This window comes from Emericellopsis atlantica (genome assembly GCF_019669845.1).
Source record: "Emericellopsis atlantica unplaced genomic scaffold F5Z01scaffold_21, whole genome shotgun sequence".
NCBI lineage: Eukaryota > Fungi > Ascomycota > Sordariomycetes > Hypocreales > Bionectriaceae > Emericellopsis > Emericellopsis atlantica.
This window is the reverse complement of record NW_025764723.1, coordinates 227,369-253,204: the sequence shown is the minus strand read 5'-3', so window position 1 is coordinate 253,204 and position 25,836 is coordinate 227,369. Positions and strand designations below refer to the sequence as shown.

At 55.0% G+C, this 25,836-nt stretch overlaps 9 protein-coding genes across 9 annotated transcripts; 4 read left to right on the top strand and 5 right to left on the bottom strand.

The window, feature by feature from the left end:
- Nucleotides 1-144: 144 nt before the first annotated feature.
- Nucleotides 145-1,909, bottom strand: F5Z01DRAFT_625482 (peptidase C65 Otubain-domain-containing protein; the record flags this gene model as incomplete). The annotated part of the gene is made up of 4 exons (XM_046261425.1): nt 145-1,307; nt 1,410-1,509; nt 1,588-1,674; nt 1,838-1,909. 4 exons carry the CDS (start codon nt 1,907-1,909, stop codon nt 145-147), a joined length of 1,422 nt encoding a protein of 473 aa, XP_046116374.1.
- A 4,145-nt stretch (nt 1,910-6,054) lies between these two features.
- Nucleotides 6,055-9,722, bottom strand: F5Z01DRAFT_625719 (COP9 signalosome complex subunit 2; the record flags this gene model as incomplete). Its single annotated transcript, XM_046261444.1, has 7 exons — nt 6,055-7,248; nt 7,304-7,523; nt 7,885-7,897; nt 8,123-8,507; nt 8,554-9,128; nt 9,184-9,297; nt 9,353-9,722. The coding sequence occupies 7 exons, from the start codon at nt 9,720-9,722 to the stop codon at nt 6,055-6,057; spliced, it is 2,871 nt and encodes a 956-aa protein (XP_046116373.1).
- Nucleotides 9,723-10,419: 697 nt separating this feature from the next.
- On the bottom strand, nt 10,420-11,861 carry F5Z01DRAFT_638320 (glucose N-acetyltransferase; the record flags this gene model as incomplete). The annotated part of the gene is made up of 3 exons (XM_046262357.1): nt 10,420-10,668; nt 10,750-11,342; nt 11,393-11,861. 3 exons carry the CDS (start codon nt 11,859-11,861, stop codon nt 10,420-10,422), a joined length of 1,311 nt encoding a protein of 436 aa, XP_046116372.1.
- A 2,215-nt stretch (nt 11,862-14,076) lies between these two features.
- F5Z01DRAFT_690691 (uncharacterized protein) lies at nt 14,077-15,082 on the top strand. Its single transcript, XM_046266127.1, has one exon. It carries the CDS (start codon nt 14,149-14,151, stop codon nt 15,019-15,021), a length of 873 nt encoding a protein of 290 aa, XP_046116371.1. The 5' UTR covers nt 14,077-14,148; the 3' UTR covers nt 15,022-15,082.
- A 481-nt stretch (nt 15,083-15,563) lies between these two features.
- F5Z01DRAFT_228162 (glycoside hydrolase family 47 protein) lies at nt 15,564-17,776 on the top strand. The gene is made up of 2 exons (XM_046258280.1): nt 15,564-17,352; nt 17,405-17,776. Exons 1-2 carry the CDS (start codon nt 15,790-15,792, stop codon nt 17,522-17,524), a joined length of 1,683 nt encoding a protein of 560 aa, XP_046116370.1. The 5' UTR covers nt 15,564-15,789; the 3' UTR covers nt 17,525-17,776.
- Nucleotides 17,577-19,086, bottom strand: F5Z01DRAFT_228378 (mitochondrial dicarboxylate transporter). Its single transcript, XM_046258281.1, has 9 exons — nt 19,040-19,086; nt 18,857-18,981; nt 18,777-18,808; nt 18,702-18,726; nt 18,585-18,652; nt 18,147-18,525; nt 17,933-18,101; nt 17,794-17,882; nt 17,577-17,744 (listed from the first exon to the last, which is right to left on the bottom strand). Exons 2-9 carry the CDS (start codon nt 18,907-18,909, stop codon nt 17,618-17,620), a joined length of 942 nt encoding a protein of 313 aa, XP_046116369.1. The 5' UTR covers nt 18,910-18,981; nt 19,040-19,086; the 3' UTR covers nt 17,577-17,617.
- Nucleotides 19,087-19,415: 329 nt separating this feature from the next.
- Nucleotides 19,416-20,483, top strand: F5Z01DRAFT_726775 (uncharacterized protein). The gene is made up of 2 exons (XM_046266660.1): nt 19,416-19,663; nt 19,719-20,483. The coding sequence occupies exons 1-2, from the start codon at nt 19,505-19,507 to the stop codon at nt 20,409-20,411; spliced, it is 852 nt and encodes a 283-aa protein (XP_046116368.1). The 5' UTR covers nt 19,416-19,504; the 3' UTR covers nt 20,412-20,483.
- Nucleotides 20,484-20,580: 97 nt separating this feature from the next.
- F5Z01DRAFT_625606 (coenzyme A transferase) lies at nt 20,581-22,378 on the bottom strand (the record flags this gene model as incomplete). The annotated part of the gene is made up of 3 exons (XM_046261434.1): nt 20,581-21,659; nt 21,722-22,006; nt 22,063-22,378. 3 exons carry the CDS (start codon nt 22,376-22,378, stop codon nt 20,581-20,583), a joined length of 1,680 nt encoding a protein of 559 aa, XP_046116367.1.
- Nucleotides 22,379-24,119: 1,741 nt separating this feature from the next.
- F5Z01DRAFT_638314 (MFS transporter) lies at nt 24,120-25,800 on the top strand (the record flags this gene model as incomplete). Its single annotated transcript, XM_046262356.1, has 4 exons — nt 24,120-24,300; nt 24,406-24,553; nt 24,606-24,814; nt 24,875-25,800. 4 exons carry the CDS (start codon nt 24,120-24,122, stop codon nt 25,798-25,800), a joined length of 1,464 nt encoding a protein of 487 aa, XP_046116366.1.
- Nucleotides 25,801-25,836: the final 36 nt, after the last annotated feature.

Genomic DNA, 25,836 nt, shown 5'->3' with positions numbered 1-25,836 from the left:
CGCAACGCTTGATGCCAAGCGCATTCGCATGCTTCCCATGTATCAGCGCGACCCAACTCATGCGCAAATAGCTGATTATCATGTCAAAACTCCCATTCACCATGCTGGTTCGTTATACGTTTCTCATGTCCCCTTGGCAAACTCTCAATCGCGCTTGGAGCCTCGCCTCTTGGCCACACCTAGACGACCATCCATGTTCTCATCTTCTGGGCTCCATTCTTCCGGATGGAAATCTGGGTTCCCGAAATGCGCCCGATTCCAGACGCTGTTCTTGAATGTACTCGTAGTGACCTGGAACGGCTCGACCGGGCCGCTGTTGCCGCCATCGTATTGATACTGGAGTGCACTAAAGCGGATGGTGCACTCGGGCGCCGCAGTCATCATGCCAGAGGACGCCTCAGAGGGCGGAGGCGGTGGTTGGCTGGGTCCCATTGCGCTGTGCGGCGACAGTGATGGGTTTGAAGGGGGTGCGACCATGGGGGGCGTAGGCGTCGAGACTGGCATGGCAAATGACTGCACCCAAGGATCGTGCTGTGGCATTTTCCCCTGATGACCGACGTTGCTCGGTCTGATCGGCATACTCTCCGTGAAGCCAGGTATCATCGCCAGTGAAGCCAGATCCATCGCGCCGAAAGCGTTGGGATCTTCATGTATCGGAGCGATTCCCGCATTGTCGCTGACACTATTGACCCGGTGCACCTGGATTGACAAGGGCTGCGGTTCGCGATAGAGGATGTCGTAATGGTCGGGCCGGTAGAGCAGATAGATGATGGGCCCGAGCGATGACTCGCTTAGGTTGTTGGCTTCCTCGGGCAGCCTGTACTTGTTCACCTGGCTTCCTGGGCTTCGATCCAGGTAGGCAATCTCCAGCACCATGTTCACCGGCTTCAACAGGACGTTGACAAGCGCAGTGATACCAAGATGCTCGATTTCGCGGTTGACCATTTCTATCGAGTGCTGGCAGTAGCCGTGGATGCCGGCACTGTCAGCAATGAATGGGTCGTATGTATCGGCGTTGGCCTTCAAGTACGTCGCGGCCAGCAGCCGCATGTAGTAAATGTACCCAGCTGTAGCAGGGCCGTCGTTCCATTTCTGGAAAAGAAGAGCGTGCGCCATGGGCGTGCCTGCATGGCTGCCGACCTCACGGAGACAGCTGATAAAGTCGTCGGCCCAATCTTCGTAGAGTTCAAAAGCGTAGCCGCCAATGTCCGTCAGCATAGAGTTCATGCCTATTAATCGATTGCACTCGCTCTCGATTTGCGCACCGCCGGCCTCGATGAGCTTCTCAAAATAGGCAAAGCCAATGGCTAGAGTAGTGTTAGCAGGTGCACGTTCATTCACGCGAGACCCCGTCTGGAGAAGGACGCGACTCGCGCCAGAACCAGCGGGCATTCAAGCCCGTCAGAGACATCGGCGGGAAAACGTCTTGGACGGGTCAAACTTGCCTCTCCAACCGCAGTTGCCATCGCCCTGAACAGGTCTGTAGTGCGAATATTGCCCAGGAAGGGCCTGAAGCGGGCAATCAAGTCAGCTTTGCTTGCGGCATACCGCCGACAGGCAGTCCAGGGGGTGCGGGTGGGGACGCACTATTGTTTTCTCGACGTAAGTCGCGTCTGCTTTGGCGTATTCTTCTGTGATGGCGCTACTCGGCATCTTGTCGCCTACCAGGTAATTCTACCGACGCCATACGTTAGCATGCCCGATCTCCGGCTTGCGCGTGGAACTAGGGGGATCTGGTAGCCTAGCCTGCAAAGGTTCGGGCCGGACAATCGCGAATCGAGTCGCGATGCGTTTTACCAAGTGGTTGTGGTCATGGCCAAGGGCTGGGACGACTCACTGGTAGATCCGGCTGATACTCTTTTGCAGCAGCCTGCTGCGCAGCCATCCCATGGGGGTCCTGGTCCTCCATCTTGATGCTGCCAAGGGAGCTCTGATCTCGAGGCAGGTGGGCGCTCCGTACCGCAAGCTGATGATGAGAATGATGTCGCGGCCGCGACTGGTGTGGCTGTTGTTGCACTTGACCAGGAGGGCGCACGAGGTCGGGTTCGGTGAGCGCCACTAATTCCGGGTGCCGGTGCAATGACCAGGGCGATGGTTGCTGTACAGGTGAGGCAGCTGCATCAGCTGTCTTGCCATTGGCCGTGCAGCCTTCAACACCGATGCTGGAACAACGCTGCCGAAGTCCTTGAAGATCGTACGCTGGGGGGAAGTAGAACCCGAATGAAGAACCCGAGCTCGCGCCACAAGCTGCCTCGGGCACAGACAGGGTAGAAGCAGGATTGGACGGATGCGCTGAATGAGTGTTGCTCCTCCTGTCGGTGCTGGTGCTGGTGGCGTGCGTGGCAGTGGTAGAAGGCGCGGACGAAGCTGGCGCAGATCTGGGGGTGGGAAGGAAGCTGAGTGGTGATGGCGATGAAGGTGAGGTGAGGTACGGATAGCAGGAGGCGAATGGTGTCGATTGAGGATGAAACATTCCTCGCGTCCCATTCAGCCTCGCAGCAGACCGACCAGGTGAAGCCAGACCAGATCAAGTCGGGAGAGGGCAACAATTGAGGAAGAGACTGGACTGGACTGGAGGGAAAAGATGGTGATGGGTGCGTTGGCTGCACCTTCCTGTTGATAATTGTTGTTGATTGGAGTAGTCACTGGACGCGGCGACCGGGACCAGCCAGCTGGGCAGCTGGGCACCGCACTGGGATCTGGCCGCCGACCAGGCGTCCAGTCGTCGATGCGCTAACAGCGCCGGATGTTCCAGCTCCAGTTATTATGTCCGATATCCTGTGGAGGCCAGGCTGGAGCCAACAAAGCAGCACCCTATGTGTACCGTTGTGACAGGCCTGACAGTACCCGCTAGCAGGGACTTCAGTGACAGTGACAGAGTGACAGTGACAGTGCACTGCAGTGCCAATGACTGGCCGAGCTTGGCGGCGGGGATTGGAGCCTCCACTGTGATTAGTGCCACAGTGCAGTGCCTGGAGGTCACTAACAGCCCCACAAGTCTAATCGCCGGCGTTCAGTTCAAGTACGGCGCAGCTGGGCCAGGGCCAGGTGACGTTGGTGGTGTATGTGGTGATCAGGCAGGCAATGAACAGGTCTGCTGAGCCTGATTACTTTACTCAAGGAATCTTTGAGGCGGTTCTTCCCGTATACAGGCCTCGGGACAATTGGCAAATGTCTCAGCCAGTATCCGTACTTGCTGCTGGTAGTGCGCTGCTAAGCAGGGGTCCAGTCCAGTCGTCCTGTCTTTGTGCTGACGTACCCGAGACACACTGGCGAAGAAGTGCCGCTCTAGTGTATCTTGGCTCTTGGGTAGGCTGATGATGACAACGGAGCACTTTTTAGTAGGAGAGCAGTATCCGTAACTGGGAAGAAGGTTTGGCGTACTTTGCTCGCTTAGTGGTGCTCGGCCTGCTAATCGAACTGGTGCTAGCGCTCCTCACTAGTTAGTCTTAAGATTGCTCCCCTGTTCTTAAACCTGCCAAATTGCTGGCAATCAGTACTGAGGTTGGTCGGTGCTGTTCTGTGGCGGAGATGGCGTCTTCCGGTTTGCTGATCAATGTCGCTAATGTGTAAATGGGCTCGAGTGGAATATCGACTCGTCAACGAGTGGCGGTCATCCGAATGGACGACCCAGAAAACGAGCTGCACGCACAGCTTCGATGACTGCGAAAGCGTGACACCGGGGGCCGGACGCCTGCGGCTCTGACTGGTCTTCGACCCGACCCAGGCACTTGGTGAGCTGGGTCTGGTGGCTGCAGACTGACACGTTTGTTGTTGATGTCGAACCCGAAAATGTCAGAGGTTGGGAAAGGTGCGAACTCGAGGGAAGATATGTGGGCGTGCTGCGAACCTGCGACTGGACAACCCCACAAGATCCACGCTCTGGCCCCTCTAGAGTCTGGACCTCTGGTATCCGTACCTATCTACTCCGTACAATGTGGAGTTTTAGACCAGAAAGTGGAATCACCAGATCACCTGGACATTTGTGGGGGATCGCGGCCCTCTGACTCCTCTCGTACTTTCCGGCAGACGGACAGACGGTAGACCAGGGAACCAGGAGCCGGGTACGTCGACCCTGGTGCGGCTCGGATCTTAGCCCAATGGATGGATGCTGACGGCCGGCTTCGATGCGGGTATCTCGATAGGCCGTCGCTCGCTGGTGTGAGAACAATGTCTCTGCCTCTGCTCTCAGTGCTCTGTAAGCGAGTCGGAGGATTCGCGCCGATGGTGCTGGCGTTGCGGGCGTCGGAATGGCAATGGTGGATTATTAACCAGTCAAGCGAGTCGCCGTAACAGTGGAAAAGGAAAGGCAAAGGCCTTTGCTCAACATATGTCCTTTGCGGGTGGCCTCAGTCCCCCGCCACGGATCGAGGATCGGACCCGGCTTGTATGGCGTGAGGGCACCGCAGAGCTATCGTGGCTCTGTCTCCTATGGTATGGTCGGAGTACGTAGTAAAGGTTGTGCAAATTGGATCTACGTCCTCCGTATGATCTGCCTGCCGCCATGATAAGCTCATGGCAAAATGGGGGGAAGCCGGGGAGTAGATCGTGGCGCCTCACTCTTTTTTCCGCAAATGCACACCAACAACGTGCGCTTGTGGCAGACTAATCAACGGCAGAGACGGCCTAACCCGTCTGACCAGACAAATGGCGCTCGCGTGTGATTGACGCCGAAAATGGTTTAATGGACCACTGGAGATGGTGTGATGAGGAGAAGAGCTAACGTGCTCTCTCTCTGTCCTTATTGTTAGTGACCAGCGCGAGGGCGGTTGTATGGATGAGGAGGAGTATCGATGGCTTACGAGGCCAATTGCTCAGATCGGCAGCCTAAGTTAGACAGCGAGAACAGGAAATTAGATTCTGACTGCATTGGGTGACCAGGCGATAGCAAGAAGCAAGCCATGTCGCCTCCTTTATACAGATACATAGGACGGGCGCAGCGCGCAGTATATTAGGCAACATTTGAAAGGAAAACAAAAAAAATTAAAAAATTCAACCGTCGCTTTCGTGTCTGCTGGGCGCTGTCAAACGATACACAGCAGCTTATTTCAAGACCAGACAACTTCAGGTTCGTCAATGGACTACCATTGTATGTTGCCTAAAAACCATCCGCCGCCCGTTATGGACCGACTCTCCTTGCCAGGTCTGCAGCGTATTCTCCATTTGAGCCCGGGCTCACCGATGTCATGCATGAGCAGACTTCTTTGGTCGGTGGTCTATCTATCAACTCGCAGCCGTTGTCGTACAGAAGGCCTGGGTATCCGCATCGCGGGGTCTGTACAACGCGCTGGCTCTCGTCATAGGTCGTGACTCCAAAGAGTTAGATCAATTGCTTGACTCAAGGCTGCTCTGGACACGGAAAGGGGTTTGCGGAACCTCAAGCCCAGCAGGATAGTCACCTCCGAACGGATGGCGCTGATTTGGTAGCCTTGTGTGCTCTGACGTTGGCCTCAACGATCATCCGTCAGTCACGGTATTCGCTCCCTCGGGTATGAGGTGATAGCTCATATGAAACTCGTATTTGAGGCTCCCAGATTCTAAACGAATGCGCGGCGTGGAGACGTTGTTTGATACCGCCCCAAAGAAGTGTATCCTCAGATGCTGTGCAACCACAAAACGTCCCAAGGGCAGGCTTCGAGAGAATCGGAGCCGGCCGTCAAGCATACAATGCCGACGATTACCGTTGATCGACTGTGGAAGCTTGCGGTTGCGTAGTGTTACCTGGAGATGGTCCCCGGTGACAGTGGAGTGAAGACGAGGACGGGTAGGCACAAGTGAGGCAGGCCGCTACTGTGAATCAGGTGCTCATTTGGTCAATGACCTATCGTAATGAATTGAGGCGCGCACAGGTGATACCAAGTCAACGCGAAGTATCTCTCGCAGACAGGGTCATCATGCGCCAGCCGCATATGTAATGTTTCGTCAAGTCGTCAAGAGGCCCTACTATCCGGAGCCTTGTCTAGCCGAGGCCACGAACTCCTGCTGGTGTTCTCCCCTTCCTTTGTGTGCAACCCCGACCTCCGTTTGCACTGCAAATCTGTGAGTACGCACCTATTAGACCATGCGCTCTCTGACTCTGGCTGCCATCTTCTTCTTGCCCTCGGCCGGCTGAAGGAAGCGTAGCATGCCCTGATTATCCGTGTCCGGATGACCTTGCTCGCTGGTCCGGAACCCTTCGCCATCGTTGAATACAGAGCTGAAAAGATCAGAAATGGACTCTGTCAATTGTCCCAGCGCAGCCACTCGCTGGGCATCCTCGTCCGACATGATCTCCAGCGTTCCCTCTTGTTGATTGATGCGACCCTTAATCTTTCCGTCAATGATCAGATATCCAAGGATGTCCTGCACCTCGTGCTCCGAGATCTTGAGCTGCGCCGCGAGCCAAGACAGCCTCATGCGTGTGTATGGAGCTATGAGTCGTGTCACACCCTTGGTGCGCATATTGCGCGTCACCTCGTCAATGTTCTCGGCAATGAAGGCGTCCTCCAGCAGGTCTGGATTCCGCTGTAGCGTCTTCTCGTAGCCAAGCACGTCGTCGCGCTGGTATGCATCCACAAGGTCGGTCATGGCAGAAATCCGCGGATCGGATTTGTAGGGCTTTGTTTCCTGGGAGTCGAACGGGTTGATGTCCGACTTCATGAGCATTGTCGCCAGCAAGAGATACTTGAGCACTTGGATGCGCTGCAGCGAACCCGCCTCATCGTAGTTGCGGAAGGACTCGAAAAAATCGCTCTGAGCCTCATTCCAATTCTCCTCGCTCATGTGCATCTTGCCACCACATTCCCGGATGATGCCCATGATGCGTGGGTGGGGAACTGCCGACTTGACTTTGAGCGCTCGCTGATAAAGAGCCTTGAGCTGTTTGTTGTTCTTCGTCTCGGCGAACATCTGGATTTCGAGTGCGTAAATCTCCAACAAGTATGTGCCTTTGCTCGCATCATCCGTACCATCTTCGTGCTGACAGGCTTTGTGAAGCTCGCGCAGCTTTTTCGATACGTCGGTGTATTCTTTGCGATCGAGGAGGAGCTTGGCGAGTTTGACATTCGTTTTCAGCCACAGTCGTTCATTATTCGTGCTTTGGAAGCTCTGGAGGGTAAGACTGTAGAATTTCTCGACGCTCCGCGTCGCCTCTGGACTCTCGGCAGTCTTCTCAATCAAGTCGAGCATGTTGTTGATGGACTTTTCGGAGTAGTTGCGGGTCACGGCACTCTTCACGTAGGTGAGGAGCTCCTCGTAGTGTTCGGCAGCCTGCGCATTCCACGTTAGCGATGCCCTCGCCACGCTGATCGCTTCTTGACCTGACCTTGTCATACCGCCCATGCTTGAACTCGAGTTTGACCGCTTGCTTTAATCCTTTGAAGCCCCATTCGCCCTTGTCCTGCTCGAGAGGCGGTATTCCCAGGAATTCGTCAATCGCTTCGTCCGGGTCGCTTTGCTTGAGCTGTTTCGCGTTGTAGTACTTGTTCTCGATATCGACGTCGCCAGAGTCCTCGTCATCGTCTTCTTCGTACTCAAAGTCGTACCTGGAGGAGGGTCAGCACGCCTTTTGATTGTTCTCGATGCAAGCACGACGCACTGGTCGTCGCCAGACTCCTGCATGAAGTCCTCGTCGTCAGACATGATGGCGGCGGGATCGATGCTAGAAATGGTGCGTCCTCAGTCGAAATCCACAGGCCTGGGCGATTGATGCGGGCTCGAGAAGGATGCTGGTACTTGGATGTTTGACGTAGTTGCATTGTGAAGATCGAGCAGTGATGAAGCTCACCTGGAAAATAGTGGAGTAAGGTCAAATCGCGGGGCAGCTCTTATGCACAGTCCCCACCAGCAAAAGCGCAACACACCTCAGTCTTGTCTTCATACGGCGAATTTCCATGCTCATCTAACCACCGGCTTAATTCTCAACATCAACTTAGGATGACGTGGCACGCGATAGATCTCGATGAAAGAAAGAGAGGTTACTTTGAGAACTATGGACTGGGCCTGAAGAGACATGGAGATCATGTCTGAAGCCGTTCCTCAACTTCTATCGCGCTTCTCGGAATCCTCAAGAAGCATAGTACCACTGACACCAAAAGCGCCACCAGCGCGAGTACCACGAAAAGAAGCCCCGTCCAAAGCCCACCGAGATCGAGGCCTTTCGAAAAAAGCCAGCCAACTAGTGGAGTAGCACCCAGGGCCAACAGGGTCCCAAAAGTTGACATGGTTGTGTTGACGGTGGCGAGCATGTGCGGCTCTACCAGCGACGTGATAATGGACCGCACTTGGGAGGTGTATCCGGCAGAAAGACCAATCACGACCATGGCGAGAACCAAGACCGAGAAAGAGTCTGCGAACGCGAAGAGAAGCAGGCCAAGTGTCGAGACCAGGCTGGAGACACGGACCAGTTGTAAATCTCGGTTGAGAGGATGGATGGCTGTAAACTTGGTGACAAGCAACGATACTAGTGGGAGCACCGTAAGAAGCACTATGCAAGATGTGATGCTTGATACAGATGCGACATAGGTCGCCTGAGCAGTCAGCGATCTCTCATTCAGCGACGACGACGAGTCTCACCTTTGACCAATTCCAGCCGAAGCGGACCGTGATACTCTGGACGCCGAAAGTCGTCAAGCCTGTGGCCACGGGCACAAAGAGTGCCTCACAAAACACCAACAGCATGATTTGAGGCGAGCCAAGGACATAGCGCCAAACCAGAACCATGTCAGTTCTGCACGCACGGAGACTGCGGATCACCGTGCTCTTGAGCCCTTTGCGAGATGTCTGGTTCACGGCAGGCTCTGCTGCGAGGTCGTTCGAGAGCGTCGAGAAGTCCGAGGTCACTCGGTAGTCTTTCGTCTCTGGCACGAAGACCGAGGTCACTAAACCTAGGAACATGATAAAGACGCCCAGGAAGACGGCCAGCCAAGGATCCTTGCTCATGAGCCACGCCGAGAAGGGCCCGAATATGGCGCTGAGGATCACGGAAAGGGCCATCATCTGGTAGAATACAGCTGCACGCTCCGACACAGGGGTGACATCGGCGATGATGGTGAACAACATGACGTTAAGCATTGGACCCCCGCCGCCCAGCAGTAGAAAGACGTGTGAGATGGGCAGTGACCATGATGGAAAGACGTTAGGGAAGTGCACTGCTCGCTTGTTCAGCAAATTCTTTGCGTTCGCCACGGTGGTTGAGTAACTTACGAATCGTGGCACCAGAGACCGCGGACATCAGTACACCGGAGATCGCCGTGACGAGCACCGTTGTGCGGCCGTACTTGTCGGCTACGACGCCAAAGGGGATCTGGACAAGAAGGGCTGGTCACCATTAGTGACCGGACATTCGGGACGTTTGCGTCGTTTAGTGACCCACGACAAAGTGTTCGCGCGAACATGTTGACCGATTTGAGCGCGGTAAAGTCCTTTTGCACCATGCGTTCCTTGCAGCGGTGATCCATGAGGCCTTCCTTGCCCAGTGCGTGATCTGAGAAATAGTCGCGACAAATCACGTCTTCCATCAGCTGGTTTGTGGGTGGCTCCATGATGTTGGCACCAACGTCGACGACGAAGAGCAGGAGGGCACACATGATGATTACTCTGCGGCTTCCGGCCTTGGAGTGTCGATTGTCCAAAAGAACATCGCCTGACAGCAAGGGCGTCTGTTCGGTCATAGTGCCGGGCAATTGTTGGGTTGCCTCTGGCTCCTCCTGTTCAAGCCCACGCCGCTCGATGGATAGAGGCATGGCTGTCTGACTGCGAGGCCGAAAGGCGTCGTTGGCGAGAGATCCCTGCTTGGTGCAGGTCGAGTTGCCCAGGCGCGTGACTGCATGTGCGGAAGAAATGAGGGCGCACGCAAACCAGCGAATTGACCTGGAGCTGGTGAAGAAGTATAATGTAGGTAAGGTAGCAGTGAAGGACTGGAGGACGTGGAGGGCTGGAGGCGTAGGCAGCAGCAGCAGGCAGGGTCCGGTCACCGGTGTCTGGATTCCGGCTGTCGCAAGTTCGCAACTCGCAACCTTGATTTCGCATCAATCTTGCATGATGAGTTGATGGCCCCAACGACGACTGGAGCTGACCATTCATTTCATCTTCTCCGACTTCCAGGAGCCCATGTTTCTTTCACTCTGCATGTGGTTTCGCATCGTCATCTGGTCTGTTCGGCACGCGGTCGAATAGGGGAATTATTGAACGGAGCTCGGATGCAGATCTGAGGACTTGCTAATAGGTAAACGTCGCTGCTGATCGCAGAGAAGGGACTTGCTGCCAAACACATTTACCTGAGCGATGCTTAGGCAAGGTTGGTGCCAGACGAGCTACTCATGTTGACTCTCGTATCTGCGATTTACAGATATTTGATTTAGGCTGTGCCGGATACTAAATCCTTCTGCCATATTTCCGCCATCCAAATCACGATACTATGGTCTTTTGCTAACAGCAACTTCACGCGCGAGGCAGCCTGTCCGAGGCAGCAACATCTTGAGCATCCCATTGTGGCACATAGTGCCATGGCTGTTCTTTCTTGTGGTCGCCATAAGCTGGATCTGCTGTCCGTGATGCTTCCAATACAATCCATTCACTAGACAAGTAGCTACTGGGGCATTGTCGGGCTGAATCTGCTACTTGAGACATGTCTAAACAATCAATAACGTACGCCAACGCGGCTGGCATCATCGTGGTCGTCTCCGAAGTCTAGTACGTGTTCGCACATTACAGACGCGCTTGTTGGTATTAGCAAACGGCACTTCCACGGTGAAGAAAGGAGAGACTTACATCGCGTCTTTCCCTAAAGTCATCATAGAAATCATTCCACATCTCCCTTTCCACGCACTTCTCGACACCCTCCACTTGGCGACATGCGGGTTGCTTCTCCTCCCGCAGCTTGTCGCTCATCTGGTGCCATGGCTTCGGCACTGGCCAGTCCGAGAAGTGGAGGAACTTTGCCTCGTTGAAGTGCGCGACAGGATCCCATGTCTCATAGCCGTTGCCAAGGTAATGGACGTGCTCGCCCAAGTTTCTGAATTCGCCCGTGAGCATGTCGTAGGAGCGATGGGGCAAGATCATGGCGTTGTCTTTGTACAGGTTATTGACAATTTCCATGTCATAGTCATCATCCCCAGCAGTTCCGATGGCATCGTAGACGCGGTTGAACTCGTGCTCAGTGGGCTGGATGAGGAGGACCTGTGAAGACAAGACATTGTCGGGCAATAACCAGTAGGCTCTCGGCAATGCGACAGGGCAGTCGGGAAGCAAGAAAAGCTCATCCATTGACTGGAGTAGCGTGGAATCGGAGTCCAGCGACAAGACGCGACTGTACTGGGTTTGATTGAAAGCGAGAAGCTTGGTGAAAGAGTCGGCCCAGGTAGCTGCTTTCATCAGTCTCATGCTCTCCTTTGCATCTCGGATCATCTCTTACCGTCGTCACCACTCCTGTGCTGGACCTCAACCGGTACTAGTCGCACTTTATATTGCTCTGCAGCCTTGCGCAGAAGACGTTGATCATCTGTCGTCGTCTGCTCCACCTCGATGTTGGGCATCATATGCGACGGATACATCAGAACTCGATCTGCTCGACTGCCCAGCCTGTGCAAGGCCTCGAAAAGCATCACTGAGTTGCAGAGATATTCGCTGTCCGTGGCATATTGGGTGTAGGCAAATCGTGACCAATCGACGTCGCTCGACGAGGGAGGAACCTCAGTGCTTGTGTCTTTGTTCGCATCTTCCGTCTCGGCAGTGTCTTGATGATCCGAACGCCTTAATGACCACCACGGCGTGGTGATATCTGAGACCTGATAGCTAGAAAATATAGCTGCGCAGACGAGCAGTCCAACGAGAGCCGTGGCCGCCAGTCGAAGCCATTTTGTCGTCCATGATGCTGAAAACATGATGGTGCGAGGCCACCTCGTGTTGGCCTGATTGCAGTGATTGATTCCGGTCGGAGATGTAACTCGATTAGATCAGTCGGTGGCTCGGTCGGTTCGTCTTTAAAGTCTTCGAGGCGACTCTGCTTTCAATCCGCACAGCGGAAACGTGCGCGCGACATATACATGTTGATCTGATTCAAAGACGAAGGCGCTTCGGCGCCGTTGACCAGTGTAGGCTGTAGGCAGAGCAGCAGAGCGGCAGAACCATCGGGCTGATCTCTCCAGAGCCACCGCCCCTGGGAAGGCTGCATGGTCACTTTTCCATTGCGACCCTGTCTACGGAGTACCAACGCGCGTTCCATTCAAAGTAGCGTCCCGCGTTGAGCCTGGTGGTCGTAATCCATGTGTGTGGGTGTCATTGGCCCTCTAAGCGCGGTTGGAGCCTGCTGGCTGCTGCCCTGCTCCGAGAGGCGAGTTTTGCAATCCTTGCCGCCCGCAACAGCTGTGGTATTCATTGTTGGCTGCAGCATGTGCAGACTCGCAGATTGCGAGACACAAAGGACTCGTGTCGAGGGACGGGAGGGAGAAGCACCGCCCTCAGGAGGAGAAATTTGAGGCTTCTTGCTGATGTTATGTTTTCGGTTTTCTGAGCGTATCTTGGTTGAGCATGCAATGTGTTTGACAGAAGACGGATATCAATAATCATCAGCGGCGCGCTGCGTGTAATAAATGCCAAGGAAAGGAGCAGGCAGGCCGCAGCAGGCTACGCACCGAGTGATTCCCCTGCACCCCTGCTAGCCCCCGTCAGGGGAGCGTTTGCTTTAACCTTAGAGTTCTCAATTTGGAACGTAACACGTTGCTGCTTTAGCAAGCGAAAACCCTGTAGCCTGATCTGGCGAGAGCCGCCTGTGTCTACACATAAGTTGACATGTACTGTAGGACTTGTAAGTACTGTGGTGCTTATGAGTGCTGACATGTATAGTTGACCTTCCCTCAGCAAGGGAAGGGAGTCAACATGGCGACTTCGACGTGCCCGCACACCGTTTCGTGACGTTGTCCTGCTGATCTTGACTCTATCGCACAACTGCCAAGTACATGTAAGTACGTAGGTAGGTGCCAAGAGTGGTCTTGGCCGCCCGAAGAGCCTTGGGAGAGAAGACAGTGCATGTTCTTAATTTAGGCTGGACCAACAAGCCTGGTCAACCAATAAACTCCCGGCAACACGCCTATGGCGTTGAACAAAGCAATCGTGACTATATCTGATGGCTGTCAGAGTCTCCGGGAGGCCCACAAGGCGCCTATACACAGCTACTATCCGTACATCTTTAACGGTGTTATATGGTACCCTGCTGTCCATCGCGTCTGTCGAGTCGTACTGATGTCGTGCAACTGTCGTACCATTCCTCAAGAACCCTTCTCTGTACTGGAAAGAAGCAAGCCGGACCTTATTTGAGATGGGTTCATATATTCTGGCTCTCGCCCTCTTTATTCTATATTTCCTTCCTCTCGTCGACTCGAGCAAGCCACGGGCGGTCTAATGGTCGAACACGAGTATGGGCCCCGATGGTCCTTGGAACGTTGTCTAGATGTCTGTCGGAACCTTTAGTGCTAGTGAACTGTCTATGTTTGCGGGCAGCATGTGGAGTACGTCGGTCTTTTTATCTAGCTACTGCTTAGGCCAAGATTTCGAGCGCGATTGTACCGACGGAGGCTATAATGTGTCGGAATAGCAGCCTTACGACGACATTGTCTTCCGACCCGAGACGAAAGGGCTTCTGCAAGGTCTCGAAATCATAGGCAACCTAATGCGTATGGTGCGCGATGCTGTGGTATTCGATTTTAGCCAGGTGGACACTCATTCTATCACCCTCGTGGAGGACTAGTATATAAAGTACGCGAATGGAGAGAAGTACCCCCTTCTGGCTGGGTCCTGTCTGTCGGTGCTGAGGACCCCGCGCAATAGTTTGAGGACATCGACGCCCTATTGACCCCCTGGTATCTGAAAGAGAAAGATCTGGTTCCTTTAAGCTACTTCGGATTGCATATCGGCTCGATAGCGCTAGGGGCAAGCTTGTAAGGATCTCTGGTATTCGGCGGCTACGATAGGAACCGTGTCGTTAGTCTAATCTTGAGTTTGCTAGGCACTTTCACCGACACACTCGTGCTATAGGATATCGGCATCAAGGTTTTCGAAGGTGGCTCGCCGTTTGACTTTGACTCCGACTCTATAGACGGTCTTCTGAGAGGGAATAACTCTGAGTCCTATACCAAGGGTTTAGATGTCTATCTCGAGCTATGCAGTCCTTATATGTCTTTACCGAAGTCGATATGCGAAAACATCGCCCAATATCTCCTAATTTCATACCGCGAAGATCTGGGCCTTTACACCTGGAATACCGACGAGGACCGGTATAAGAACATTGTTCGCTCCGCGTCAGCGCTCTCATTCACGTTCATGGGTGAAGACAATACGGCGGGGTTCACAATCAACGTACCTTTCCGCCACCTGAACTTGACACTGGAACCGCCTTTAACGAACGCCGCCATTCAGTACTTTCCATGCAGCACGGAGGGCGGCAAGAATGCCGTTCTTGGTCGCGCCTTTCTCCAGGACGCCTTCTTGGGCGCCAATTGGGAGAGAGGGGCGTTTTGGCTAGGCCAAGCTCCTGGGCCAAATATCCAAAGCCGCTCAGACCATGTCACCATCGACTCGGATGGCACTACGATAGAGACCAGTTCGAATGACTGGGAGGCATCATGGGATGGGTTCTGGGAGGTCTTGGAGAGCGCTGAGCCTACCACTTCTTCTCCTTCTTCTCCCCCTTCTGCTTCTGCTTCTGCCTCACCTTCTCTTCCGCCGCCGACTAACGAGAGCATGTCAATGGGCACGAAAATTGGCATTGGAGTTGGCGCCGGCGCCACAGCCCTCTTGCTCCTTGCTGGGCTTCTGCTCTGGATGCGGAATAGGAGAGCCAGGAAAACCTCTGAGAAAGTCTCAGCAAATAACAGTGAAACACACGGTTATGCTGAAGAGATGAAGAAGGAGGCCAAGCCTGATTGGTACTTCGGCGATGCGTATAGCTCCGTGCGGCCTGAGCTGCCTGATCAATCTTACTACGGGAATGGAGGGCATGCAGGGCATGGCGGACGTGACAACAGGATCGCATACGAGCTGCAGTGATTGGAGAGGAGCAGTGCGTGATCCTTATAATTGAGCATGTACAATCAAAATTCCTTGTGCCCTTTGTTCATCGCAGCTGCAGCATAGAATGATAATGCTTTAAATGACATGGTCTGCCGAATTGATTGTGAATATGTTGCTGTAGGGCAGTCTCGCGCACTAGACTGGTAGGGCAGAGGACCTGAGAGGAGAGTCGAGTGGCAGCAGAGCAGAGCTGGGCACAACCGGGGTCACCTTTGCGGCAATGAAACAATTGAAGTCGGCCGAGGCGCCAAAAGGCTCTTGGTAGTACAATTGGAGGAGGTTGTTGAGGAAGAAGTGAAAACGCAGGCAAGATTTAGAAAGGCGCTAATCACGTCCCTGTGCTCCGTGCCGCTTTAGCTCCAGTCAATGTTAAGGTAATTTCCGAACTACTGGTACCCAATAGGGAGTCGTCTTTACAGCCTTGGCCCCTGTGTCCGGACAGGGGCAGGCGGCACACGAACGGCGCCTCAGGCGCCACTTCCGAGGCACAACGCGGTTTCAACTTTCAACACGCACTTCCACAATCATCATTGATGATTTGCACAAGTGCTCAATTGCCAGACACTTTAAACTCTCGCGCGTCTTGTCCTGGTGTTGCTTCTCGCACAGGACTGACCCTCTTGATTTGACGGCATCCATCTCAATGGCTTGACTTTCGGAGTCGCTCACCTCACTCAGGAGTCAGGAGTCAGGACATGGAGTTGTCGTCTCGTTTCATTCAATCCATTTCGCGCGCGTTTGAAAATGGTGTCGCGACGTCGACGTCAACGCGTTGTCACTCTACTCATTTCAGCGTTCTTTGTAGTTTCGGTATTTCATCTCTTATCCTCGTCGTCGCAGCCGCGTGTGCGCTTCGTTCCCAACAGCTTCGATTGGGCCCAAGCGCATGAGTATCACCCTGCTACCTCCATAAAGAACTTGCCAGCTGGCAAGCCAAAAGCGATACCCCAGACCCAAGCACCCCGAAGCTCATTCAGACACCCAAGCAAAGCAGATCCACGCCGTGAAGAGGTGCTCAGGGTCTTCAAGCGGAGCTACAATGCCTATCGACAGCATGCCTGGATGCGAGATGAGCTGATGCCCGTCACCGGGGCGGGCAAGGACACCTTTGGCGGCTGGGCAGCTACACTGGTCGACACGCTGGACACCCTTTGGATTCTGGGCCTCAAGTCAGAGTTCTACGAAGCTGCCAACGCAATTGTGGGCATGGACTTCTCATTCACGCCAGATGGAGCCGGTGCGGTCAACCTGTTTGAAACTACCATTCGTCATCTTGGAGGGCTATTAGGTGCCTACGATTTGAGTGGGGAACAAGCATTGCTACTGAAAGCCGTGGAGCTGGGAGAGATGTTGTACAAAGCCTTTGATACCCCCAACCGCCTGCCAGGCTTCTGGCTGAACTTTGAAGAAGCCAGAAAGGGCATCCAGGTTGCGGGGGTCAACGACCCTTCAGCGTCTCCCGCGTCGCTGAGTCTCGAATTCACACGGCTTTCTCAGATCACGGGGGACCCAAAGTTCTACGACGCAGCAGACCGTGTGACTCGTTTCCTCGAGGCTGTGCAGGGCAAGACGAAGTTGCCAGGAATGTGGCCTGTGACCTTGAACTTCCAGGAGGAGGAAGCACCTGGCGATACGTTTTCGCTTGGCGCCCTCGCCGATTCATTGTACGAGTATCTGCCAAAGATGCATCTACTTTTGGGCGGCCTGGACGGCACCTATGAGAAGCTGTACCGAGGATCGATGCAACAGGTGGTCAAACACCTGCTTTATCGACCAATGCTGCCGGACAGTGCGGATGTCCTGTTCCTGGGCGATGTACACATTCCTGGGAACAAGGTTCAGCGGGTGCCGGAGGGGCAGCACTTGACATGCTTTGCCGGAGGCATGTTTGGTCTCGGTGGAAAGCTGTTCGACATCGATGCCCATATTGATATTGGTGAGCGACTGGCTCGGGGTTGTGGCTGGGCGTATGGCCAGTTCCCCACCGGCGTGATGCCTGAGATCTTCAACCTCATTCCATGCGACACCATAGAAGGCTGCGCTTGGGACGAAGATAAATGGCTCAAGCAAGGCGATCAGGCACTCAACAGAGGCTGGATGAATGCTCGAGACCCTCGATACATTCTGCGCCCGGAGGCAATCGAAAGCATCTTCCTACTGTATAGAATGACAGGAAAGGAAGATCTGCGCGATCTGGCGTGGGACATGTTCCAAGGGATACTACGGTCTACCGAGACAAGTCTCGCATATTCGGCTATTCGAGATGTGACAGCTACCGACACGACTGAAAAGGAGGATTCTATGGAGGTAATGTTGCTTGACCCACGGACTGACATACATGGCACTGACAATTTGACAGAGCTTTTGGCTTGCAGAGACGCTGAAGTACTTTTACCTCATTTTCTCGCCGGTAGATCTCATCAGTCTCGACGACTATGTACTCAACACAGAGGCTCACCCATTTCGACGGCCAAAATAAAGAAAACATAATAGATATAGACGATTTCGACGCCAAATCAGCACCAGTACGTGAGGTATATATGTCGTTGCTCCGGGGTATATGCACCTGCGATCATCGCGCCTCAGCCTTGACCGCGACAGGCGTACCAGCCGGGATCATGACCTCTGTTGCCGGCATTTTCCACTGCGTCAGGTTGCGCAACTGCTCCATGAACACAAACGTGAGCACGGTGTGTGGTCTGTTGAGGTGTTAGCAGGGGATTCGACGGTTGTGCCTGGCATTCCTACGTGAGACGCAACCAAGCCGGAAGCCAGCCCCTCATGAGGAATCGAGGGCCTTCCTCGCGGAGACTTGTCTTGATGATCTGAACAATGCCCTACGACAGGTCAGCAATGGCCGACAAAGTGGAGTCACACAATCACTTACACCATCAGCTCCCGAGGCTGTCGCGCTCTGGATTCTGCTCTTGAGGACATCGGCAGGCGCGCAGATGGTGGTCGCCACGGTACCGGCACTCAGTGATGCGAGGGTGTGTGTGCCGACGTCGTCCTTCAACCCGAATGTCCCCACGAGATGCTGCTTCGCCGTGGCGTATCTACAGGCATCAGTGCGCGTCTTCACCCATGTCTGCTAAACTTACGTTGCGATTTGCCCGACATTCATCAGCACGCTTCGGGTGATGTTTGCACTGACGCCCCGGCTAAAGGTCGAAAGGCCCTCATCGCGTGCAATACGGTACAGACCATGGACGCCGTTGGAGTAAGCAAACCGTTGCGCGACAGGCTTGGCGCCGTCGGCGCACATGCGGACGAGGACGATCTCGGCTGGGTTGCCGACCAGACCTGCAAGGCCACCCGCCAGTCCAGCACAGGTGATGGTGGCTGCCATTGACAGCTTCTCCTGCCTGTAATATCGCTTTGCCCTCTCTGCAATGATATTGTACAGGCCAAATCTTGCCGTCGAGTATGTAGATTGGCGAAGAATGGATGCTGACAGGCCTGTCCACAATGAAGGAATTCCTGATCCGAAATTTGAGTACCTTGTTACGTATGTGGTCTGAGAACACAGGGCGACCTACCATCTCGTGCTGCGAATCCCTGGAGAGCTCGAAACATGGGTTCTCTTGATTTAAGAACTTGCATGCGACTGCACTGGTTAGGTATCATCGTGATGCGACTCGGGACTTTGTTCTCACTATTTGGTTTGGTCTAGAGGATGGGCTGTCCCTAGTCAACGCCTGGTTTCTTTGGATTTGTATTGCATCACTCACTGAAGCAGACGGCCATGGATGCGGCTGCACCTCTGCGATAACTGTTAAATTTGGATTTCATGCTTGAACTTGAAGCTTACCCAAGCCAGAATGGCTCCTTGGGCTTGGATGAAGACCCGGGCTTGGACGACATTGTGGAAGCGGTTGGCGTAAGTTTGCTCTGCTCGTGAAGAGTGATATGCGTGAAGCAGACTCAAGAAACATGCTTGCAGACCTAATTAGTCCTGATGTTTCATCAAACCGACCCGTCCTAGAGCAATTACAAGCAATCGGGCATAGAGGACTTGCCGAGTGCTCTGGTCCTTGGCGAGTTCATGTGCGCTGGGGTTGACGTCGGTCCTTGAACTGGGGAGCGAAACCACAACCCACTTCTCCGCACAGAGGGGTAGACAACACGGATATGTATGCAAGGATCAGAACCTTGAAGCAATGGAGGCAGCGGATGTTATTTTCAAAAGCCGGAGCAGTGACACTGCGATGTGTCGCTTGCCCGGCAGCAAAAGTAGCCTCCGACGAAGCAGCCTCCTCGCCCCGCATGGACCCCACGACACGGATGCCAAAAGTAGACGCCGGACAGGGAGCGCCTCGGCCTGGATTCGGCATCCGTCCGTCCATCGGCGAGAATGCTTCCATCCATCTCCATCTCCAAACAAAAGCGGCTCGCATGCCACCGTGAGCGCAGGCGCGGCACGCGAGAAGACTTGCCAGTCCAAATTCTACCAGCCATCATGCCGAAACTGGCACCCAGCCTCAAGGCGCTCATCAATGCGCCCTTTGCGCGTCCAGACCCGACCGCTGCCACAGCGCGCATCACCGAGGTATACAAAGCCATTGCCAGCGACGCCGCCAAGCACAAGGTGGGCTTGCAACCGTGGGTGACTCTGTCGGTACGTCAAGATCAATTGAACTCTCCATCACTTTGAAAGCTTACGATCTGTCCAGTCTGCCGCCACATTCACCCTAAACTCGCCCGAGTCGCTCGCTGCTCTCCACAAGGTCGCGTCCGAATCGGCTCCCTCGAGCCTCGCCAACCCCAAGGTCCAGACCGCCGAGCTGATACGCGAAGTCGGTCTCAAATGCATCTCCTTCAATGGAATTCCGCGGAACATCAATTGTCTGAACGCATTTTACGCCTCACTGCCGGCGGACGTGACATCACAACTCGCCACAAAGGGCACGCGGCAACCGACCGAGGCCAACCTGGCCGATATCACAAAGCGCGGCCGCGGGCTCTGGAACAGCGTGTACGCACCGTTTGAGGATAAACTCGTGGAGAAGCTGGCGACGTCGCATCCTGACCTGCCGGTGCACATTCTGAACAGCCATTACGGGCCGCTGCTGTCGGATCCGTCAGAGAGGCACGGGCTGGCCAAGACTGGTCGTGTGCTGACAAGCGTCATTGCCATTGCGTGCCTGCGCGCGCAGACTGGCGTGGGACCCCAGGTGCTGAGCCACGTCTTTGGGCTGAGGAAGGGGATCGAGGACGGCAGCTACAAGGCGGCTGGCGAGGAGGTCGTCGAGGGCGCCGAGTGGCTGGCGTCGGACGAGGGCAGCGAGTGGATCTTGCGATCGGTTGACTTGATCTCGGAGGCATTGGGCGGTGGCAACTTTGCGAGGCCTGGAGCCAAGCTATAGAATGCGAGGGTAGACGAGGAGATGTATAGATGCAGCTGTGCGTGAATAGAATTGATGCTCAATCACCTTGCAGAGTGAGTCGGCGGTATTATGTCTATTGGTGTTTCCGTACCATATTCTATGTAGTCTATATGCCATGCCATATTTCTCTAAATGGGCGGGAATTCATCTAAGCCATGGTGCGCAAACTCTTGGCGACGGTGAAGGATGCGTCTGTCTTGGCCCTCACCTCGTCAACATCCACTCCAGGGGCCAGCTCGGTCAAGGTCAAGGCGCCCGCCTCGCGGTCGACCTCGAAAACGCAGAGGTCGGTGATGATGGTGCTGACGACCCTTGCGCCGGTCAGGGGCAGGCTGCAATCCTGGACAATCTTGGAGCTTCCGTCCTTGGCGACGTGCTCGGTCGTGACGACAATCTTGGTCTGCTGCGGGTTGGACACGAGGTCCATGGCGCCTCCCATGCCCTTGACCACCTTGCCGGGAATCATGTAATTCGCGAGGTCGCCGGCCGCGCTGACCTGCAGGGCGCCTAAGATGGAAACGTCAATGTGCCCACCGCGAATCATGCCGAAAGACTCGGCACTGTCGAACGTAGCGGCACCGGGCATCAGGGTCACAGTCTCCTTGCCAGCATTGACAATGTCAGCGTCCATGTCAGCTTCCGTCGCTGGGTGAGGTCCCATGCCTAGGATGCCATTCTCCGATTGCAGCCACACCTTGCGACCGGCGGGCAGGAAAGCCGGTGCCGATGTTGGCAGTCCGACGCCCAAGTTCACATAGTATCCTTCTTGGAGCTCCTCTGCTGCTCGGCGTGCGATGCGATCGCGGCGGATCTGCGACGCGCTGGGCGCGGCCTGGTCCTTGGCCGGTGTGGAGGGCTTCTCAAGCTTGGGGCTCTCGATGGTCTTGGGAGCTGTCGCTGGAACGACGCGGTCGACGTAGATACCGGGGAGATGGACGTCGTTGGGGTCGATGGCGCCAACGGGCACAATCTCCTCCGCCTCGACAATGGTGACGGTGGCGGCCTTGGCCATGATTGTTCCAAAGGCCTTTGTCGTGTACCTAAAGACGCAGTTGCCGGCTTCGTCGGCCTTCCAGACGCGAACAATGGCTACTTCGCCGGGGAGAGCCTTTTCCATGATGTATGTCTTGCCGTTGAACTCGCGCGATTCCCTCTCGTGGCCGTACTTGACGACTTTGCCTGAGCTGTCGTATTGGGAGGGAATTTTGCCCGTTTCTAGGAGAGTCTCTGGACAATGGTTAGCCATGGCAGTCCATGCATTCTCACGTCAAAGGGAAATGGAAACGTACGGGCGCCCGTGGGCGTGAAGAAGGCAGGGATGCCTGCACCGGCTGCTCTGATTCTCTCGGCCAGAGTGCCCTGAGGGCATAGCTCAATGGAAATGTCGCCGTCTAGATATTGTCTTTCGAGTGTCTTGTTGTTGCCGAGAAACGAGATGATGAGGTTCTTAACCTGCCCGGACGACGTCAGGAGGGACAGGCCACCCATCCCTTCCTTGCCCGCATTGTTGGAGACGGCCGTGAGACTATGCAACGAGTCGATGCCGCGACGGTGAAGAGCCCGGATAAGCGTCTCTGCGTACAATCGTCAGTCTGGTCCTGCGTGTCTTCTAGTTCCATCCAGTTCTTACCTGCAACTCCACAAAGTCCAAAGCCCGAGCTCAAGATGGTCGATCCACTCTGCACATCTGCGACCGCCTCGTCCGCGTCTCGGTATAGTTTGGAAGCGCGCCTCGCGACGGGGGGTGCTTTGGGGTTGTTGGCGGACAGGGTCCTTGCCGTTGTGGTGAATTGCCTTCTCGCGCGCGCCGGCTGTGCTGTGTGTGTGCATGGTACGACGAGTGTGTGTTTTCGAGCTGCGCATGCCGCTACCGCCGTCGGTCGAGTGATACGGCTCGAGGCTCGAAGGGCCACGCGTGGCGCTGAGGACGGGCGAAGTGCGAGCATGATGATGTCGATCTGGTTGTGCGCTCCTCCTGTGCGACGGGGAGGAATTGTAGATGACGAACTACATATGAAACGATGGTCGAAGCTTGGGTATAAATATGACGGCCGGCAATAAATGGCATTTCGGTAATGAAGCTCCATTGCTCCGTCCGCGGCGAACGCTGAAGGGCATACCCATCTTTTTGAGGCCGACTGAGCGAATGAGGTCGCAGTGCTGGGTCGCTGCCAGTCCCGTCTTAATCGCGCACGGAGTCATGCTCCCTGATGGTCTGATCGAGGCGGCATCAGCTTGTCGGGTTCGATCCGGATATGCCATGAGGGAATCCAAGCCAACATGAGAATGACATTGATGAAGCCATCGCCAATTTCCGTTGGATGCTGTCACTGGGATTAATGATCCGTGGCTGCATGGAAAGGTGTCGGCTAAATGTTCCAGACCCACCAGCGCCGCTGAGTGCAGTGGCTGGTTGGGTGATCTGTCCCTGGGCAGCAGGGGCAGGCAACCCAGGCCTTCCATCGCATTTGCTAGTCGGTACTAGTAGCTGGCTCTCCAAACAGTACAACCACAAGTACTGGTTAACATCTCTGATCGAGCACAAAGGGAACAAACGCACATGGTCAGCAGCCGCATCACCGCACAACCAGACTGCCTACCCTAGGGGCACCTCGAAACGCGATGCAACAGCGCGCCTGGCCTTATTTTTTCTCCCCATACTCCTTGAAAATCCTGGCGAGCAATCTGAAGGGGGATCACGAGTCGGAAATACAGAGCAATGTTAGCAAACTCGGATACCAATCTGCGCGCCGATCCACATGTAAGTAGTGCTTAATAATTTGATCGCCAGCTAAAATAGGACCCCTTACCCGGCAGTCCGCTGTCCCACATCATTTTGACTGCGCGGGGAACAATGTCGGGGTGATTGTCAACAAGCTGCAGGCTTGTTGTTGTGACCTCGAATAAAACCCCAGGCGAGACCAAGAAGTCCGGATACTCGGCACCGTTTCGCTGCTCAGAAGTAAAGCCCGGATGGCCTGTCATTGCGACTCAGACGACCATCACAACGACCTGCCCTTTGAATCATTGGGGCCCCTACCCTTGAGCACACTTCTTAAACTCTAAAGCTCAACGGGCGGGCTGCACTTCTACTGCCGACTACCCCGCATGTCTCGCTCGACGGGCTCACTTTTGATGGCCGAGCAGGCGATTTTCCTAGATTCACTGGCGGAGTCCAGACCGCGTGGGGAGAGTTTTGGGAGAGTTTTGGGCCTCAACAGTCTTCTACCCCGGATCCCACATTGGCAAGATCAACAAGCGCTGACTATCGAGCAGTCGATTGGCTCATGCCAGGCCTGATCCCCTCGTTCAGTCAAACGCGACACGCTGATCTAGTGCGCCTCCACGAACGAACACCACATAACACTAATGTGTGATGGATACCAACTGCAACCCTCCGCTTCTTACCCCAGAGAAGGTCCTCGTATATTAGATCCCTCCGTCTCGTCCTTCTCTTCAACTGGTCTCTCTTTCTATTTCCCTCTCAGCGCGAGTTCGCCTTGCTTCTTCCCCGTCTCTGCTAAGCTGCTCTTCTCCAGCATTCTTTGAGACATTCTCCGATCCTGGTCCAGTTCATCTACCCCGGATCCACCCCGGACTGGCGCGAGTCAGCAATCGGCCTAGCAAAAGCCAACATTTCGACTCTTGCGAATTCTCCTCACTCAGACGCCGTTGCTCCAACTCATCATGGCCGCGTCCATTGAGAAGCGCACCTCGCGCGAAGAGCATGTTGACACCTTTGCCGATGATGAGAAGAAGCCTGGCTTCTCTGCGCAGGAGCCTGGTGCCGACTACTCGGGTGCCGTCAGGAAGACGGATCCAGAGGAAATCAAGTTGGTCCGCAAGCTCGACTGGATGATCATGGTGTGTATAACCCCGATGGAAACGTTGTGTCTCTATATACTGATTGCATGCAGCGTACGTCAAAGCTTCAGCCATGATTGAAGCGAAAACAATGTCTAACATTCAACAGCCACACTCTGCATCATGTACTTCCTCAACTACGTGGACCGGAACGCCATTGCCCAGGCTCGTATCAACGATATCGAGGAGGACCTGGGTATGACTGGCAATGACTTCAACACTGCCGTCTCCATCCTCTTCGTCGGCTACGTTCTTATGTGCGACTCACCCCCTGCATCAATGAGCGCGTCCAGTTCTGACCTTTGACAGGCAAATCCCCTCCAACATGTTGATCACAAAGGTCAAGCCCGGCATGTACATGAGCTCTTGGATGCTGGTCTGGGCTGTTGTCTCGGCCTGCACTGCCCTCGTGCAGAGCTTTTCCGGCATTGTCGCGTGTCGCTTCTTCCTTGGTGTCACCGAGGCACCCTTCTACCCTGGCGCGACATACATGCTGTCCACCTTCTACACGCGCAAGGGTATGTGTAACTAGATAGAGCGTACAGGTATGACAGGAGGAGAATGCTAACGACCGGCAGAGGTTGCCTCTCGCATCGCCATGCTCTACTGCGCTCAGATTCTGGCTGCCGGCTTCTCAGGCCTCATCGCCGCCGGTATTTTTGCTGGTCTCGATGACGTCCGCGGTCTCGAGGGCTGGCGTTGGCTCTTCATCCTCGAGGGTGCAGCCACTGCACTCATGGCGCTGGTGGGATTCTGGATCCTGCCCGACACACCCTCGACCACTCGCTGGCTGAACGAGCGCGAGCGCGAGCTTGCGCACACCCGCATGGTCAAGGACAGGCCGGCGGACCACGGAACCGAAGGCTCGGCCCTGGAGGGCCTCAAGCAGGCCTGCAGGGACAAGCGCACCTGGCTGTTCATCCTGATGCAGAACTTCCATCTCTCGGCCTGCTCCTTCAACTCCTTCTTCCCGACAGTGGTCAGGACTCTGGGCTTCAGCGACACCATCACCCTGGTCCTGACCTGCCCCCCGTTCATCTTTGCCGGCGCGGCCGGTATTCTGTTCGGCTGGTCCTCCGGTCGCCTCCACGAGCGTACCTGGCACATCACCGTAGGCCTCACGTGCTCCATTGTCGGATTCGCCATCGCCGCTGCCACTCTCAACGTGCCGGCGCGCTACGTGTCGTTCTTCATCTTGGCCAGCGGTGCCTACTCAGTCAACTCGGTCATCATCGGCTGGGCGTCCTCGACTCTGTCGCAGACCAAGGAGAAGAAGGCCGTCGTGCTTGCCATGACCAATGTCGGTGGACAGATTGGGTACATCTACGGCGCCTACCTGTGGCCCAAGTCGGATGATCCTCGATATGTCATTGGCTTCAGCGCTTCGGCCGCGTTCGCGCTGGCTTCCATTGGCTGTGCGTGGCTCATTCGTGTACTATTGATCCGCGAGAACAGGAGGATCAGGGCGTCGACGTCGGAGCACGTGAACCTGTACGGATACTAAAGGACGACGTCGTGGTCGAGAACAGGAACAGGGTGG

Coding starts and splice junctions, on each gene's coding strand:
- F5Z01DRAFT_690691 (XM_046266127.1), top strand. CDS start 14,149: ATGTCTTTACCGAAGTCGATATGCGAAAACATCGCCCAATATCTCCTA.
- F5Z01DRAFT_228162 (XM_046258280.1), top strand. CDS start 15,790: ATGGTGTCGCGACGTCGACGTCAACGCGTTGTCACTCTACTCATTTCA. Junction 17,353..17,404: donor AAAAGGAGGATTCTATGGAG/GTAATGTTGCTT, acceptor ACAATTTGACAG/AGCTTTTGGCTTGCAGAGAC.
- F5Z01DRAFT_228378 (XM_046258281.1), bottom strand. CDS start 18,909: ATGTCGTCCAAGCCCGGGTCTTCATCCAAGCCCAAGGAGCCATTCTGG. Junction 18,727..18,776: donor ATCCATGGCCGTCTGCTTCA/GTGAGTGATGCA, acceptor GACTAGGGACAG/CCCATCCTCTAGACCAAACC. Junction 17,883..17,932: donor CAGCCTCGGGAGCTGATGGT/GTAAGTGATTGT, acceptor GACCTGTCGTAG/GGCATTGTTCAGATCATCAA.
- F5Z01DRAFT_726775 (XM_046266660.1), top strand. CDS start 19,505: ATGCCGAAACTGGCACCCAGCCTCAAGGCGCTCATCAATGCGCCCTTT. Junction 19,664..19,718: donor AACCGTGGGTGACTCTGTCG/GTACGTCAAGAT, acceptor CGATCTGTCCAG/TCTGCCGCCACATTCACCCT.